General features: G+C 34.4%; 1 protein-coding gene across 7 annotated transcripts in view; it reads left to right on the top strand.

The window, feature by feature from the left end:
• ADGRG6 (adhesion G protein-coupled receptor G6) overlaps window positions 1-19,322 on the top strand; it is a 110,768-nt gene that overhangs the window by 87,851 nt on the left and 3,595 nt on the right. For 6 of the 7 annotated variants that reach the window (XM_082756938.1, XM_082756933.1, XM_082756937.1 and 3 more), the window contains 8 exons: window positions 409-454; window positions 1,385-1,491; window positions 3,986-4,113; window positions 5,430-5,698; window positions 7,219-7,333; window positions 8,388-8,671; window positions 12,599-12,700; window positions 14,992-15,144. In XM_082756938.1, the coding sequence (XP_082613064.1) occupies window positions 409-454; window positions 1,385-1,491; window positions 3,986-4,113; window positions 5,430-5,698; window positions 7,219-7,333; window positions 8,388-8,671; window positions 12,599-12,700; window positions 14,992-15,144 (1,204 nt within the window). Of the gene's footprint in view, window positions 1-408; window positions 455-1,384; window positions 1,492-3,985; window positions 4,114-5,429; window positions 5,699-7,218; window positions 7,334-8,387; window positions 8,672-12,598; window positions 12,701-14,991; window positions 15,145-17,040; window positions 17,088-19,322 lie in introns of all 7 variants that reach the window. The other variant, XM_082756939.1, reaches the window with a different exon arrangement.

Here is a 19,322-nt window from a genome sequence, read left to right as displayed (position 1 = left end):
ACCTCCACTTAGGTTCAGCAGGCTTTTGCAGAGTTATGAGGCCATTTACATTAAGGATTCACTGAGAACTCATGAGGAAGTAAACAGTTAAAAATATTTAAGCTCTGTAAAGACATCATACTCATGGATAACTTTAGTGAGACAATAAAACTTCTCATTCTGAGGATGTGGAAAAGGAAGAGTGAAGATGAGCAGTGCTCTGTGATTTATAATTAGGGTAAATGTCTTCCTAAGGAGAATAAGGTCTGGTTTAACACTAGACAAAATTTCAACACTCCAAAATAATATTTTTTCTACTGCTCATCAAATGAAATGATATGTAGTAAAACATCTGCTGAAAATGCATACATGTTGATGAGATTTATATCTGAAGAGGTATAAAAGGTTTACTTTTGCATGTGTTCTTAGGAAGATCCTAAGCCTACCTGTGTCTTCTGGGATATGAATAAAAATGGTAAGTTTAAATATACTGTCATTTCTTTTACATTGGGAAAAAAGGTGTCAAAGTTGTATAATCAGTCTCAGTCTTGACCCTTTTTGCTTCTCTATTAGTCTTTGCAGAGTTAGTTAAATCTTTAAACTGTATAATTTCTTCTGTTTAGTAAGGTCACTAGTAACAAAAGATGTTAAATATTCTTACTAAAATATTTTAATGTAAATTTGGTTAATATTTTAAATCTGTATTTATTAATTAATATATGCAATTATATAAAAATATATATACATTATAAATGTGATATAAATACTATTATTTAATATATTATATATTAACATATATATCTACATAATATATATTATATGTATTTATATATTGTATATAGTATTTATTTATATATTAATAAATGTAATTAAAAAAAACTGTATATAAAGATTTTTATAAAGATAGAGGTAAAGATAAAGATTCTCTCTATCCATGCTGACTTGCATTACATATTGCAGAGAGCAACAACCCTCTGTTCCTAGGCCTCTGCTTTCTTGTGCCTGGGGATATGTGAATAGGAGGGCAGTATGTGCAGACATCACATCATGGTGGTAAAAGGGAGTAAAACCATGGTGTTATTGGGTAAAACTAAGGTGTGTCGTAATGCATGATACACATAGGTCTTATTCATCCATCAATAACCAAAAATCTCCCTACTTTTATTATAAATCTCCAACTATTGCTTCTGCTCAGTAGGCCATTATTGAGACACATGTCTGGTGGAATTCTCTAAAAAACTATGAAATATAACAGTTTCTTCTTTACTGACTTCTTAATATTCAGTGATATTATATATTTATTATATATGCATTTCTGCATTTGCACAAGATGAAGCGAGGAATCCAATGAAAGAACAATACAAGTTTGTTGGAAAGTATAGTTTCTCTTGTTTCCTTTCCATAGGTGGCAATGGTGGCTGGAACCCTACAGGTTGCAAAGTGCAAGCAGAATCCAATGAAAATGAGACAGTTTGCTTGTGTAACCACCTCACACACTTTGGGGTCTTAATGGTAAGCAAACTCTCATTGTTCACTAAGTTATCTTTCCTAGGAACCGCAGTGTAGTATTTCTCATGGGCCAAGACAACTTTCTTGATTCTTGTTTTATATGTTATTCCTTTTGCAAATGATTTTAACCTTAAAATATTTTCTCTGTTATTGATCATTATTATCATATAGTTTTTGTTGTTGTTGTTGTTTTATAACAAAGTACCTAATGATAAGTATTCAAGGATAAGGTAATCAATAAAGAAAATGAAAGAAGTGGACAATTATTATAAAATGAAAAAAAAAAAAAAAAAAGTGCCCATAAAAAGAGTTGGATCAGACTTCAGAGTGATACCAAAATGCAAATAATATATTATAAAATCCAACTTCAAAACCAGGACATAGGTGAAAAACAAAGCCAGAATAAGGGATGGTAACACCAAGGCCCTTTACTAACCCCTTCACTAGAGAAATCAAAAAGTCAGAGAATATTTACGGGGGAGAGGGGAAGTAAGAGAAAAGAATTTTTTAGAGAACAAGTTTAGACATTGTTTCAGAACAAAAAGTAGAGCATTGTATTTTCAGGAAATGTCCTGCAGTCAGCAAAATTGTTAATGACAATGAAAAGACAAGAGCACAGTAATTCCCCTTCGTACTGAGATTCAAGGGGCTAAATTGCACCTTGGAAATTTTGCTTGCAAATCCAACAAGATTTATATCATTTTGATGTCAAAAAATATAAAGTAATAACTTCTTTTGCAATCTGTAAAACCGTATTTGCTGTTCACTTTTAAATGGCTGGTAGAGCTTAGTATATCAAGATGGACAAAGGTACCTTCAGCCTCAGCAGTATGACTCCTTCAGGTATTCAGGTGTCTCCAGCAATTTTCCTGTGTGATGTGTTTTTGAAAGAAAAAAATCTCAACATGAAAAAGATGGATTATTGCAATCTGATCTTAAAATTTGGTGATTTTTTAAACTTCAAAAGTAGGTTGAAATTTCTTTTGGTGAGAAATTAATATTCTTTGGCCTGTAAATAAAGCCTACAGGAAAGATGTTAGCTTCTTATCAGAGTTATACCCCTAATGATTTTTATTATTTTTTTGATTTACCTTTTTGCAGTAGCACATAGGAATTAACTGCACAAGGAAGCTACAGACATTGATTTTTCAGCTTTGGCCTTCCAGAGCTTTCCTAACAGAATTGCTCTCTTCACATCATGTTCAGATGTCAATGTGAAATAGTCATAAGCTTTTTGTCCTTTTGCAAGCTAAATTGCAGTTTTGTTTCACTTTTCATCCTTGAATGGGGAAAAAAAAAAAAAAAAAGGCTTTCTTTAGGATATACTCAATGAGTCCCTTCTCCTCCCTAAATGCTTTTGTGGCTTTAGGAAATAAGGCAGAAGTTCTTTGAATTTGGGCTATGTTCCAATAGATTTTGTACACATTTTTGACTTTTTTAATTGCTTTTCTATTTCAATAATCTTTTCTGACTTTCATTTAGATATTAAATTGCTTTCAGATAACACTCTCTTTATATATATAAGATTGGGACAGGGTGTAAAAAACTGCATACAGCTCCTTTATTTTTCTATGAAGAATGGCATGTTTTGTAGTCTTTTGTTGGTATCTTTTTGCTAGATGATTTTGCTTGGGATAATAGTTACACTGACTGTAGAATAGACACCATTATATGCTAGTATTTGCTCACATTTACTCCACGGTGATATAGATCCAAACATCCTCATTATTTCTTTTCCTTAAAGAAGGAAATAACACTGGCATTTATTCTCAGACAATACTATGTGGCAATTACATTTGGACAGAAAACTGGAAAAAAAATCCTCCAGATGTTCCTGCTTCATTTCCAGTTTTGTTGTTGTTGTTGTTATTTTTTGTTGTTGTTGTTGTTTTGAAATGTTGTCTTTGTCACTACTTTTCTGACCAACATTTATAACTGTAGTTTGCATGTCAAAACAGACTATAAAACTGAAGAGCAATATCTTGTCCTTGCTTTCACCCATAGATGATTAGCTGCATTAACTAATGAAATTTTAATTGGAAGAAGTGATGTCAGAAACTCCCCAGAATTCTCTATATTTCATTATGAATATTTTTAAATTACATTTTTAATACACATTCAACATAAATATCTTCTTTAAAATAGGTGTCTATAAGCAACTGAACTAAAAAGTTTGAAGAGGGAATTTTTTTTCCACAGGAGTTCATTTGAATTCCTAGTACTGAATTATAAGGATCAGCATCAGGCTCTGTCTATCTGCTTAACCCAGCAGTTATAATACTCACAGCACAATGTTTTCAAGAGCTATGGGAAGGAAGTAAGAGGTGTAACAACTATAAACTAAATATACTTGATAAACATGAACCCTAATGTCAGGGTTATAGTGTTATTGCCAGTGTTTTTGAGTTTTATTTGTCTAATAACCAACCAAAAATGTTGTGCTCATGAAAAAAAGAAGTTTGCTGTAACTGTTACATCTTCCTCCTGTCTCACATAGGACCTTCAGCGAACCACTACAGAAACAGACCCACGGAATAACAAGATCCTCACTTTCATCACTTACATAGGCTGTGGGATATCTGCTATATTTTCAGCTGCAACTCTTCTGACATATATTGCATTTGAGTAAGTATTGGTTCTGCCAGAAAAAGTCACAAAGGAAGTACCTCTCTGTGATGAACAAAATGGTTGGTGTGTTTTATTTGTCTTGGAAGGGAAATGTATGTTTTAAAAAAAAATACACTACATAATCCTGGGCACAATGGTATAAGTAGAAACTTTTTTTTTCAAGGGACATATAAATTTAGACTCTCTCCTCCTGTTTTTAATATGTTGTGCTGCTGAGACCAGGCAACAAGGCTAATATATCCCAAAATTTTCTCTTTGGTGTGTATGACATCCTACCGTATCAGATATGTGTTATAAAATCCACAGCCGGGCTTTTTGTAAGAACAAAACCAAACCAAACCTGCTTGTGTGAGCATAGTAGGTCTGAATAAAAAAGAAAAATTTCTGATTTGAAAAATTACATTCTGAAGCCCTTCAGAAGGAAATGGAGAAGAGAAATAAAATGAAGCTAATTTGTGAAGTTTTACAACAATTTCAGCAAGGGACTCAAAGGAATTAAAAAGTTTTGAAATGATACAGTTCTGTGAACAGAGAAAAGAATCACATCAACACAGAGGAACAATTCTGTCTGGAGCAGGACAAAACAGAGTAGCTACTAAAGAAGGATATTTTCACAGGGGGGGGAGAAAAGGGAGGCTTCTGAGATCTTCAAAAATAGTTCTAGGTATCTCTAATTATTGCATTCCTGTTGCATTACCTATGGTATAATATTTTGGTCCAAGATGGCAGAAGTTGCCCCTCAGTTCATAGATTTCAATGTGTATCAATTAAAAAATAAAATTGAGTTGATCTTCAGTCTTCCTGAGAGAGAGAGAGAGAGAGAGAGAGGGAGGAAGGAAGGAAGGAAGGAATGAAGGACGGACAGACGGACAGACGGACTGAACAATATCTTCCGAAAACTAACCAAAGATTAATATGTAAATTGATCAAACATGATCTTCTGGACAGTTAAATTTTGAAAGATCTTTTTTAAGTCTCTTAAGTTCTTGTTTCAGGTACAAACTGCATTGTATTATATTTAATTTGAAAGTTTAATAATAATAAATAATAAATCAATTGCTAAAATATTGTGGCAGTAAAGTAGTTCATTAAGAAGCCAAACAAGCGATGGCTTTCCCCTAGAACATACAGCAGAAGGCTTCAGCAATATCACAGAGAAGGACAAGTCTCTATGCCTTATTACCACAATAACTTATGGCTAAGAGGAGATAACTATACTTTTATTTATTTTGTAAACTGATAAACCTAACTGCTGTAAGCAACTTGGGTAGTTGAAACCAATTAATCATAAACATCTGTATTTCTCTCACTAGGAAGCTGCGAAGAGATTATCCCTCCAAAATTCTGATGAATTTGAGCACAGCTCTGCTCTTTCTCAACTTGATCTTCTTGCTTGATGGTTGGATTGCATCGTTTGACATAGATGGCCTCTGCATAGCTGTTGCTGTACTTTTGCACTTTTTTCTTCTTGCCACCTTTACATGGATGGGACTAGAAGCGGTTCATATGTACATTGCTCTAGTTAAAGTGTTTAACACCTATATACGGCGTTATATACTGAAGTTTTGCATCATTGGCTGGGGTGAGTTCAGTACACACAGTTTTTACATAGTGTGTTATTTGAAATGACGGTATATAAAAGACCATTATCACAGATGCAAAGCAGAATCAAAATCAGCATAGTTTCTTCCCCTGCCTCTCCCTCCCCACCAAGGTGCTGGCATAGAGGCAGTGCTCTGTGTCACTAAGACCAGAGTTCCTGTGGATAACTCCATGCAAACACACCAGAACTACCAATCTCTGCTTGAGAAGGAGCAGCAGACTGGATACGCTGTTTTTTCCAGAGGCCAACATGTTGCAGACATGTAAGAGATGGAGAACCATGGCACACAATGAATTGAGAAACCCTTGCTGTTACTACAAAGCCCATGGGGATCTTTGCATTGACTTTCAAAAAGCTCTAATCTGATGCTGAAATTCCTTGCTGAAAAATACAAACCCTATGGTGGAAACAGAAATTTCCTATGCTTCAGCAGTGTTTAAACCACAGAGAGATCTTGCCTGCCCTGTATAGTGTACAATATAGGACTGAATTGGAAAATGTCATGCTGAAAAACAACTGTGAGGTTCAAGCAGCACGGCTTTTATTCTTCCTTTTTTTTTTTTTTTTAATATCAGGAATCTGTGCCTTCTTCCTGAATGCACATATTGTGTTTGAAATAATACAATACAATACAAAACCATTAACCTCATGCCTAGAGCACTGACCTCAGTCCAGCTGATAATTGATGTCTTTCCATTGGCAACTAGCATCCTTTTTGGCAACCTCAGAAGCAGACAAGGACTGAGTGGTAGGAAAAGCAAATTAACCTCTTCCCCTTTGAAACTGTTTTGTCATTGCAGGGATAAGGCATGTAAAATAAGGCATGTCAGGAAATGTGCATTTGTTGTGAGCTGAACCTCTCTGCACATAGTCCTCATCCACATAGTTGTCTGTTAGTTTCACCAAATATTCCCTTTACTATATTAATAAAAAATTTACAGTTTACTTCATTTTTTGGACACATTTAAGTAAAGGATATATATTGTTTTAGAAAAAGAGAAGACATTTACAGCTGAAAGAAGCAGAGGAGAAATGAAGATCATTTTTCTTGGTTTCCCAGTCTAATTAAATGACATCAGCATCTCTGGAAAAAAATCCCTCCAAAAACAAACCCCAATTCCATCCCTTCACTATATCTCATTTTTAGTAGTTTGTTAGTCTTTTTCTCACTTTATTATGAGAACTTTATTATTGTTCAAGTGCTTTGAGAGAATTATCACATACTTATCACATACTAAAATAACATTTCCTAACTTAAAGAACATTATGAGGCTAATTCATTAATGGTTATTAAGTACTTTGAAAGCTTTAATCATGGGTACAGTTTGAAAAAAATGATTATTTTCCTCTATTTCTCTGTGCAGTTTTATGACCTAGAACTACCTCAGTGTACTCTATACTAAAGCAATAGTGATGGAAACATCCATAATTCTGCTTTGCATGGTGATTTTGAAAGTTTAAGGGATTTGAAAGCTAACTACAATTATCTCGTGTTACAGGTTTGCCAGCTCTAGTGATAGCAATTATTTTATCAAGCACAAATACTAATGCAAGTCAGATTTATGGCAAACAATTGTATGGCAAAGATGCTAGCGGGCAACTAGGAAACAACTTGTGAGTACTTTTAATCTCTTAAAATTTAGCATTTACAATCTAAAAAAAACAACCACCACCAACAGCAACAAAAAAGCATTGGTCAGATTACTTTGGAAAGTCATAGGTGGATAAAACAAGGAAAGTGGACAAAATTGTCTTCTAAATTATTTGAATCTGAAGAAAAAGAAGAACATAAGAAAAATCGGAGAGAAATCTACATTATCTAGTGTGAGGTGCAAACACACTTCTGACAAAAGAGTAATTATAAATTTTGTTTCACAAAAATAAAAATACCTGTTTTGGTTTATTTAAAATGAAAGCTGCATATTCTAGTCATGAGCAAGAAAGAAGTAAAATAAAAATAGTCTCCTTTGTAAATAAAGTAGCCCTTTGTCAATGTAGATCATTAGCTTCCTACATTTTTTTCTCAATGTCCCAAAATAAACTCCAAATACCAACATTTTTATATGACTGTTACCACATTTTCTGTTCCTTGACTGGCAAAGCTTTGTCATGATAAATAAAATATCATTCTGGGTTTTTATTAAGGTATAATGTTAATCATTGTAGCCATTTGATGATAGAGGTATAAGCTAGATCTCTAAAAAGACTGACTATCAAATGGCCATCTCAAAGGACTACCCATACTGCTTCTTCTTTAGAGCCATGAGTTCTCCTTTTGCTGAAGTGGCAGAAACTTTTGGCACTGAAGATCCAAGCTTGAGTATTCTGTTATTAAAGCATCCTGTGCTTCACACTGATAAAGGTGGTGAAGCTACTTGCACTGAGTTGCATGGCAATTCCCATTGCTTGAATCTGTGATCAGATTTTCTTTTTAATTAGTTTTACCTAAAACGAAGTGCAACACTCAGATTTCTGACAAGATGCTAGTATGTACTGTAGTGTATTAAGAAGCCACTGAACGTCATCCTATTTAAAAACAGAAAATGGACAAAGGCTTCACTTGAAATTTTACCACAGGCTACTTTTCCTTGCAGTCACATAAATAATTGGAGCATATTTTGCATTACCTAAATGGTCATAGTTTCCTTTTTTTTTTTTTTTTTATCAGCTGCTGGATCAAGAATGAAGTTGTCTTTTATGTGACTTGTGCTGGATACTTTGGAATCATGTTTCTCTTAAATGTTGCCATGTTTGTGGTGGTGATGGTGCAAATATGTGGGAGGAATGGGAAAAGAACTAATAGGACTCTAAAGGAAGAGATCCTGAGGAACCTCCGTAGCGTGGTCAGCCTGACTTTCCTCTTGGGCATGACATGGGGCTTTGCTTTTTTTGCTTGGGGTCCCTTAACTTTGCCCTTCCAGTACCTCTTCTCCATTTTCAACTCATTGCAAGGTAAGCTGAATTTCTTTTCTGTGAACAAAAAATATCTGAGTTGTTACTCTTCTGGGAGATCTTAGGTCTGACTAGAGAACTGTGATCCAAGTTCTCTGGATCTTTCCCTGATACTAAAACATCATCAGTTTTGCATTCTGTGGAATAAATTTACATGGGTTGAAGGTCTTTGTTAAATCAATTAACATTTCAAGGTCTTTTTAATAAAATGCACTGTATTATAAATAGTGCTGTTCCTAGCTAACAGTCTGCAGTGATCCCTGCTGATAGATGCTGTATGACCTTCAACATTTCCTTTTACTGATTATAACAAATATAGGAAGCCTTTTTCTTTAATTTATTCCTGTAGGGAATTTGTAAAGCTCATAACTATTTTATTAAGAAATTGAATGTTCATAAAACAAAATCCAGTCCTGTTTCCAGGTGGAAAGAGAGCTCAGAGATAAGTGATATTCTTTGATTCTTTAATTAAAATAGAGTAACTATTGTAGGTAGCTTCTTTTTGTTTTCTTTTCTGAAAGTTTGAATATTTTACTTTTTCTACATAGTTTGTCCTTCTGAAAAATGCTATAAATTGTAATCTAATTGTTATAAATTACAGAATTATATAGATGTCGTTTAAAAGAATTTTGGCTTGGAGCTGATTTGCATATGTACCAAATGACATAAGGATCTCCACCCCGTGTGTATCACCAATAAAGAACAACTAAAAATAAGAAAAAAATGAGAAGGTCATTGGAGGAGTATGTATTATACCACATACATACTGAGATTAAAATAATAATAATGCCCAGAAACAAACAAAAAACAACATACCAGAACTAAACACAAGGATGTCATTGGGGGGGTGTGTGTTTTGCCACACAAATATTTAGATAAAATAATAAATAAATTCCTAGGGTCAGCAAAATATCTGCCCTTAATGGAAAAATTACTTAATATAAAACTGTGTGGATTTTATCTGTTACATTTGAGACATATTTACTGAGCTAAAAGATTTATTGAGCTTTCGTGGAAAGAGAATAATGTTGTGGTTTTTGGTTTGGTTCAGTTTCAACCTGAAATGTTAGTCAAAATGGCAAAATAATGTTTGTATGTGGTGTTCTTACTAGCGGCTTTTTTTCCAATGAGCAGACTCTGCTACTCCCTTAGGAGCAAAATGAAGTATTTGCTGTAATGTGTCCGTGTTAGAAATTTAGAAGGGCCTAGAGAGATTAAATTATGGGAAGAACATGAAAATATTCACATTCTGAAAAGCATGCCAAGGATCAAATTCACCAAGTTTTCTTTAAGCAGAATTCCCAGCACAATCAATTAAGCTTGTATGTGCAGAGTGCACACAAGGTTGACCACCACTGTTTAATTCTCTGTGGGGTGATAGAACTGTTCAATGGAAAATGAGTATTTGGAAGGCAGTTAAGTCAGAAGATGAAACCAAAAACTCTGAGGAGTAAATGCAGGAAGAAGATGAATGATGATCTTCTCATGGGTTGTGGTAGCAAAGATGACATGATAGTATATGTTCAGGCAGGTCATATCAAGCACAGGAAGATAACAATCCTGGAAAAATGCATATTGCTGTGTCAGAAAGAGCTGGGCAAAGCTAAAGGAACTAGGAAAAGGGCATTTTAAATCACCTATATCTGGTGTAGCACGGACCTGGCAGTAACAAGATGAAATAGTGCAAGGGAAAAAGAAGAGTTTGCTTCAGGTAGTATTTTCTATCAGCAGGTATTAGCACTGGTATTACCATGAGTTTAGTTACTGACCTGTCCATAAACTTGTCTGTTTTCTCTCTTGAGTTTGTGAAAGCTGCACTGTTGTTTTAAGCTACACCAGCAGCCTCTGTAAAGCTATTTTTCTACACATTGGCAATGAAAAAAGTAAATTGCAGCAACTACTGGTATTACTATACTTTGCTATTACATCTACAAAGGAAATGATTTTTTCTCTTTGACACTCAGAGTAAAAAATCTGGGAACATTTCTTTTTTGGCTGTTCATTTCATATATACGCCTGGGCAAGCCAAATACTTTCAAGTCAGAGCCAAGCTAGAGCCAAGCCTAGGGTCTGATTTGGCTATGGGAAACAAAACCAAAGTTGTGTTACTAAAGCACATTGTGAACTTAATGAATAATGAAATACAGAGGAAAAAAAAAAAAAACAAACACAGAAACCAAGCCCAAACAGGGCAAAGACAAAGTATTTAACGCTATGCATTCATTTTGTAATACATTAGACATAGACATTTTCTTTTTTAACCATTCAAAATGTTCCAAACATTCACCTCAATTTAATTAAGTATCAATTTAGTAAGTTTGTAGAAGCACAGAAGTCCTAGGAGGTACTTAGAGCACAAACAATTGCATACCTCTCAGTAAGTAAAAGCCACTAGTGATTGCACTGGAATTACTCTGTGTTAAAAGTGAAGCACAAACTGAACTATTTTACTAAGTGCAAACACAGTAACCAGGATTGAACAGAGCTTGCATATGGTATGCATTAAGGTATGTTTGCCTTCCTTAAATAGTGCTTCTCTTTCTCTTTTTTTGTTCCCATCAGCTGTTGGGAAAAAAAAAAAAAAAAAGAAAAAAAAAAAGTGTTTCATTACATAACCTTTACACAACCTTCTAAAGTTAATGAAGTTAACTGTTTTGTTTCTCTGACCTCAGTAGTCTCAGCCTGGATTGAGGGCCATAAGCAAATACAAGTCCCATTCATGGGACTTGACTTGCATAATGTAAAATTGTACCTCAGTGCTTTGGAGAAGAGAGGATAATTTTATGCTCTAAATCAATTTTTCCAAGCTATACCCTGCCATTGCATTCTACCAGTTGAAACACAGTAGGCATTGGCGTATGGAGCTATTCATGATCATCTTGTACAGTCTTAGAGGACGTCACTTAACCACATTTGCCCACATTATGTAATATTTATTCACATTTAAGATATAATCATGAGGGATTTGGTGGTAACATTTGCCATCAGGTGTTCAGCCCTGGGTTGGCTGTCTCCCAGGGAATAAGAGTAGAACAAGAATAGGCCAGGCCCGGGAAGGATGGAAGATTCCACAGCTGGTGCCTGCCTGGGAAGTGCCAAGAAAACATGAAATGTCCAACTGCTATATTTAGCTCCAAAGTATCTCTGTAGGATGATGAAATTGTACCGTACACCCCACCAAAGCCTTTGTTATCAGATATTAGATGCCCATCTTCTGTACTGAAAATAGAGATTATACAATTGCATAAAGAAAGTGAAATCTACAAAAACATTCTTAAATGCTTTATTGTAATTACATGCACAAACCAGGCAATTTTCTTTGAAGAAAAGAAGTATTTGGACACCTAATTAGTACTTATGGGCATATTTTTACCATTTTCAAGTATACCATAATCATTTCAAGTTCGTGCATGTGATGATCATAAATCCAAGTGTTTTTTGTTTGTTTGTTTGTTTGGCACCCTTTAGTGTCAATTTAAAATCTTCAGGTTTTGAAAGAACACAGCCTATAAATCTGTGGGTATAGGACAGGAGATAAAATATCTTCCGGCTAACAAAATATTGTCTGTGCTTACCCTGCAGTCTGGCTGCAATGTCCTATTGGGTGCAAAATTTCCATTTGGTTCGAAATCAAAACCTTTTAATGATTTCCATCTAAGCTAAAAAAGTAGAATAACCACACTGAGCTGGAGGTGAAGCAGCAATGTCAATAAAAGGGCTCTCTTCTCTCTCTTCTGATATCCCAGACATATGTACAGCAGATACAGGATGGGAAAACTATAATTAATTTTCTTATCTTTTAAATGAGGCATATGGATAGATGACAATAGGAAAACTCAGACATGATTTTTCGTTGCTTGTACTTCATAGTCTTTTGTTACTAGACTTTTGTATTTAAAATATATGTTTTATTTGCTTTTGTCATAGGTTTATTTATATTTGTATTCCATTGTGCCATGAAAGAAAATGTGCAGAAACAATGGAGGAGACATCTCTGTTGTGGCAGATTTCGACTGGCAGACAATTCAGGTAAAAACAAGTCACAGCTCCCCTCCTTATTTGCCGCAATAGGCTGGAAAGTCCAGGTGATCAGCCTGCTACACTATTTTTAATGTAATAAAATATAAGCCAGAGATGTGGAAAAATTGATTAATCATAGGCTATCACTTCACTTTAGCAATAGCAATTGCCAAGGGAATTTTCAGATATCACTTCATAAAAAGACTCAGATCTTCTCTCAGTTTTCTCCTGAAGGCAGCTGGTAAATTTTGTAGTGGTTTGGTGACACACATGGTTTTGGAAGGCCATTTGGAGCCTTAAAAATAAATAAATAAAGTAATTAATTAAAAAAAAAAAAATCTGTCATTCAAAAGCCAATCTTATGCTTTTTCTTCTGCTGACTAAATTATGTTGACTAAATTCTTCACTATTAGGTTAATGTAGGATTGATTAGGAGGTCTTTTGCCTTAGTCTTCCTTTAGCAGAAGCCTGATTAGGTTCCAGAAGTGATGTTCATCTTTATCTGTATGGCTGTAGAGTACTTCTACAATTGGTTTGGACACCTCAAAGTGGGTCACTGTATATAAACTCCTCTAACTTTGGACATCTCAGATGGCATTAGACTCCTGTGCTTAAGCAACTTGATTGTGCTTTGCTATATATATATTGGTTCTGGATCATGTAATTCTTGTTTGTATGATTCCTGCACAATGGCTGGGGTTCATCTCCACAGATGATGTAAAGTGGCATAAGCTCGTTGCTTACTGAGGTAAAACAGCCTATCCTGGATTATAGCTGTGCTCCAAATGCTTTTTTGTGCTTTCTGTCTTGGCATCCAAGGATTGCTTCAAGGTTGTAAGCAACTGCTTTGCAATCAAGAACTTTGCTTTGTCTTGTTCTGTTTTGTTTAGGAGATTTATTCTCATTGTAAGCTATGAAATATTTATGCTTTCACTTTACAGTAAGGAAATCTGACTCATGATTTCAGAGTTAAAACAAATTAGGAAAAACATATTCATCCTGAATGGGCATCCAAATTATTTCATATGTTCAGTTTCCATGTGGCTCATGCTCTAACTCCTGAACTGGAAAACACAGATGAATCAAATTATTTCCATATTTTATGGTGCTGTTGGTCAGCCTGTGGGAATGATAGAAACAAAAACTTAAAGGATTCAAATATGTCAGTGATAATGTGGTGTCATTACAGCAAGTGTTAACCAACCACTCACCACTGGCTGGTTTTATACTCTGTGAACCTGACACAGTCTGCAGGCAGAACAGTGAAGTATAAGCCAAATGTAATATTGCATATTTATCTGATTGAAGTGAACTTTAGGGCATGTTATGATCAAGCAAAGCAAGAAACAAACCAAAGCCTTGCAACACTGTCATATCTAGATCAGAACAACAGTAACCTATATCAATGATTTAGGGTAAAATCTTTGTCTTGATTTAAGACAAGGCTAAAGCAGCATATCTTTGGTTGGGATGTCTCATCCATTTTGTGTTTTTCACTGTAATACAGTGAATTTGAATGGTAACAGCAGTAAGACCACTGTGTGAAACTAACTGTGCCTACCCACAAGTATATGATACAATAGTTAAATAGATTTGTTCTGCACGATACTGGTATTGGTAAACATGTGATGAGATTTTCAATGTCAGTTTTCCTCAGTAAGTTTATTGGTCTTAATTATTTAATTTAGTTTTAGAAGTTATTCCAATATAAAAGCCTATTGTATTAATGATTCTGACAAAATTATTCAAATATGAACTACTGAATAACCTTTATCATTCATTGTTATTAATAGTGCAACAAAATGCTAAACAACAAGTGAAAATCTGCCTGTATGTGTTATCTACATCAGTAGATCAAATCCTCAAATGAACAGATTTTGTAAATGCTTCTGTTCCTAACTTTTCCTATTGGAAATCCCTTTGGATTTCTTTGTTCAGGTGATGAACCTTTGGCATCCTTATGGTGCTACATATCTTCACTTCTCTTATGCTTCCTGGAAATATGAGTCTTACAGTTCTGCCATCCAACAAATTATTGTTGGAGTGTTAAAAGCAGGGCTGCCAATTTTAACTACTGATCATAGATAGTAACTGGAGTAAACAGCCAAGTTAATCAAGTTGTATTTAGTTTATTTCTTAAGAACCAAAGAGGTTGACAGAAAAAGGATAGGCCATTTGTGGTAAGCAGCATCAAGCAACACATCTGATACTTGAAATGTTCATAACTGAATAAATTAGTTCCTTAGTACAATTGCCAATAGTAATTTTTAATGTGATTTTTTTTTTTCAATCTTTTTTAGATTGGAGCAAGACAGCAACCAATATTATAAAGAAGAGTTCTGATAATCTTGGGAAATCCCTATCCTCTAGTTCCATTGGCTCCAATTCAACCTACTTAACATCCAAATCAAAATCTACAACAAACACTTATTGCAAACGAAGCAGCCATACAGGTGAGTTCTTGTACTGTAACCCAGTACATCTGTGAATATGTACTTTTGTGTTAAGGTACACTATACACTTCTACCCAAAGGTTAAAGTGGGGAAAAAAATAAAATTAAAAATTTTAAAAAAATATAGGTACAAGGTTTTTAATATACATGTTACTGTTTAATAATCTTAACCTAATATCCAATGTATAGTTCTGATGTGGGTATGTTCCCATACAAAACAACTAGGTGTGATGAAAGTTTTTTCAATAGCACTTTCACCTTTTCAAATAAAGGAAGGCAAGTTTTATTTTCCCTTTGTAAACATATAGTGACCAAAGCACAGAGCCATGATATTTGTTGCCCAAGGTAACGTGCAAGCTAGCAGCAGAGTTGGAAATAGGAATCATAGGAATTGGTCTTCCAAATCTAAGTCCTCACAGTTGATTGACTCAGCAAAACTGCTTCCATTTCACTCTAACACATTTATGGCTAGAGAGACAAACAGGAATTGCTTGGAAATTGATACTGTGGTCCCAGAGTATGTATTGTTTTTTTCCTTCTACAAATAGTATTCTGCATTTACTGTGTATCTATTTAGATGTTAGTGGTGTATGTAATAAAAGACATCATCAGTATTCCACTCATGCTGTAAAAATGTGCTTATTTTAAGAACAGTTTAAACAAATTCGAAAAGAGAGGAGATGGAACATTTTGCAAAACTGTTTGCTTATGTATCGGTTAATATTTCAGAAAGCCACTTAAATAGCTTATGAAGTATTGTTCAGATTTTTTTGTTAGCGAGTTTTTGTTAACTCATGTTTTCATATCGTATAAAGTCTCATAACATTATCACAGAATCTTCTTCTAAATTATAGCAGGAATAAAATCTATATACATATTTAACCCAAAGAGATGGTTTTGCTTGTTTTAAAATACTTGTTGGAAGCTCTCTTTGGAATATGAATTTTATGAATTTACTGGAAGGCCCCAAAGTCTCATTTTGCATGTTGCAGTCCTGTTTCTTGTTGTGTAGGATACTTTCCAGGAAATACCTTCCTACTTTTATTGATGGTCATTTCCTGTTCCAGTTAGGCAAAAAACATTTTTTCTCTAGAATCCCCTACTATTAATTTAGTAGCAGCAGGTCACATTCCTTACCTTGGCCATTCCTGTAGATCTGTCTGGTATTACAGTGGAGGTGAGCATCATGCTCTTGCCACTGCAGAGCATTCACAGTTCTACCAACAGAGTTCTTTCTCATTGGTATTCATGGCAGGTCAATCTGGCCTTTGGCATTATGGCTAAAGATAAAAATATGCTTAAATGTTTTTATTGGACTCAGATGTTTTAATCAGTCTGATGACTGAAGCAACTTCATGCTGGAGTTTTTGCAAAGCAGTTTTGAAGCAAAACAAGGAAGCAGTTCCAGATAAGAAGAATTAAGTTAAAAGAAGCTTACAGTTAGGAACATGTTAATTTACTTTCTTCAAAAGTGGTGAGCTTAATCTCATGCAAAAATTATTTCCTAAAGGGGATTATAGTTGGTAATGTAATCATGGCTTGTAATATGATCGTTTAGTGGACATTAAGGGAATACCAGTTTTCTCACTTTCTCAATATTTGTTTAATTTTATTACATTCTACTCTGAACTCTTAAAATAATCATTTTATTGTGATACTCCAAAAGAATTTTTACTATAGGTAGGCTTTTAAATACTGACATATCTTCTCACAGTTTTGCAGTAACAGAAAAAAAAAGGTACACTGTTCTCATTTTTAATACAGCTAAACCTCTGAGTTTGATGTCTTAGCTAATTTACAGGTAAAGATTATAATAGCTACATGTCTTGGCAGCTCTTTTTAATATGGTTACAATGTGCTCCCTGGAATTGACACAGGCATTCATGTGTTTGTTAGATAATGTCTTCTAAGGCCCTTTCCTCATCAGTGGTGGAGCATTACAGGTAAAGTGAGAATTGCTTTTGTCAAATGCATGGTTCAAACAGGGTGGAGGGATACCATTTGCATGATGTCCTAATTGGCACAAAGGACTTTGCTAATCAGAAATGCTGCTTGTTTCTCACTATTGCATCTTGCGTCATTGATGCTGAATCAAAGGGTAAGCGTGCTTCAAACTCTGGGTGTCTGCACTCTGCATGGGGCATGAAGTGTTTGGAAAATGCCATTTTAGAAAACAGACCATGTCCTAACATTAATGCCTGTGTACTGTAGTCAGGGAAAGGTGGTTAAGCACTGAAGAATTGTATGTAAATCATATGTTAAAAAACAAAAACAATATAGTATAGTCCTAGAAAAAAAAAAAAAAAGATAATAAAAAGAATAATTAAACAAGCTATTGGAGGAATTATAAACTAAAATATTTCTGGTCTATGGCCATTATAGAATTTAGAATGACTAGAAGCCATTGTTTTTTCATACCCAGTCACCCAAAACGAATGTAAATGACAAACTATAGGTGTCTGAAAGCTGTGCTGCAAACAGATATTTGAATTTGGAAAGCACCTGTTAGAACACTTGTGGTGAACAAAAGAAACCACTTCAGCATCTTGTTGCACTGCTGTCTGTGTAACTTATGCAAACTTGTTGTAGATAGTACTTAAATACCATATATAATATTTCAATGGATTAGAAGTTTTGATTAGTTCTGCACAAAATTTGGTGATACAACTCCTGTGTACTTCAGTGAGACAGGACTTTAACCCTGTACTTTGATTTGAAGCCCATTCAGAATAAAAAAAAAAAAAAAAGGTTTCAAAGTATTTACATAATTCCCATGCAAGCAAATTTCATGAGGATGTAGCAAGTGCTTAACAATGTAGTGATGTCTTGTGGGAAAAAAAAAAAAAAAAAAAAAAAAAAAAGTGCTTATTTGCAAGGAATTTTCCCTAACCTTTCCCTAAAGACTAAGAAATAACTTTTCATCTTTTTAATAAGATATTCAATATGTAGAAACACTTCAAAATGTAATACTATTGGCTAGTAAATACATGCATTTGAAAGGCATACAGAACCCAGAATTTTGCTGTGGGACATGGAGTTATTTATTTGCTGCAATTCATGGACATTCTTGCGTGCTTTGAAAAAATCATTCTGATATGCCTGAACATGCCTGATTCTTTTTTCACAAGTGAAAATGTTTTGATTTCTTTCTCTGCAATCCATTTCTCCTTCATGCAACACATTTTATTGTAAGTCTCTTTTATGGCTTTATATCATGACTTCTGCAAGGGTGGGTTACTTTTCTGATTATTATTTATTAATAATTTATTTCTACAAGAAACAAGTTTTGTATGAGATCATATTTTAAATCATATGTTATTTTTAAACAATCCTTTACAAAGGAATTTTTGAGGGTGATTTTACTAAGCTGTAGTAAACAGCCATCAAAAATGACACATTGCTGCACAGGATCCTCCATCTTACTATCAGCTTGCGATGATCCAAGCCTTGCCTGGGTCAAGAGTTAACTCCAGCTGTACTCACTACAGTGGAAGAGATAAGAAAGCTCATTAAGACAATGTTCTTGACAAAATAAGATATAGGCTCTCTGTTTCTCATTGCTCACTACATGAGCTCTACCTACTGACTGTTCTCTGAACAGCAATTCTGTTAGCCTCTGAAGCAGACTTTTCCAGATGTACTGGGAATTGCCTTACTCCTTTCTCTTAAATCCAGCCTTGGCATACAGCACATGAATTATAAAAGAATGCTTTTTTTTTTTTTTTTCTGCATCTTTTTATCCAACAATCAGAGTTGTTCAGTCTGTACTCTCCTCTCTTATGGTAAAGACAAAATTATGCTATGCAAGTGCAAAGTTTAGGCCAACTTGGGTTCTGGTTATCTGATTTAAAATGCAGGTCATATGTTACATTCCATGACTATTCCTGTGCTTATAACTTCTGAAATGATTAAATCCATTCACTGTCATTTTCCACTACTTTATTATGTGATGCTATTTACCAGATGTTATGGAGGTCACCTCCTTTACAGTTTTTTGTCAGATTCAAAGCATCAATACTAAATTAACATATTAAAGAACAGAAGTCAGCAGCACTTTAGGCAAAGCAACATTGGGGTAATTTTGAGAGAGAACTGAGAGGCCTGCCCACAAAACCAGGTATTGGAAAAGAATTTAGACAAAGCAATGCCAAACAAACCAAACCAAAACAAAACAAAAC

This window comes from Aythya marila, assembly GCF_965140915.1.
Source record: "Aythya marila genome assembly, chromosome: 3".
NCBI lineage: Eukaryota > Metazoa > Chordata > Aves > Anseriformes > Anatidae > Aythya > Aythya marila.
The sequence above is the reverse complement of the archived record's forward strand: the minus strand, read 5'-3'. Positions and strand labels throughout refer to the sequence as shown.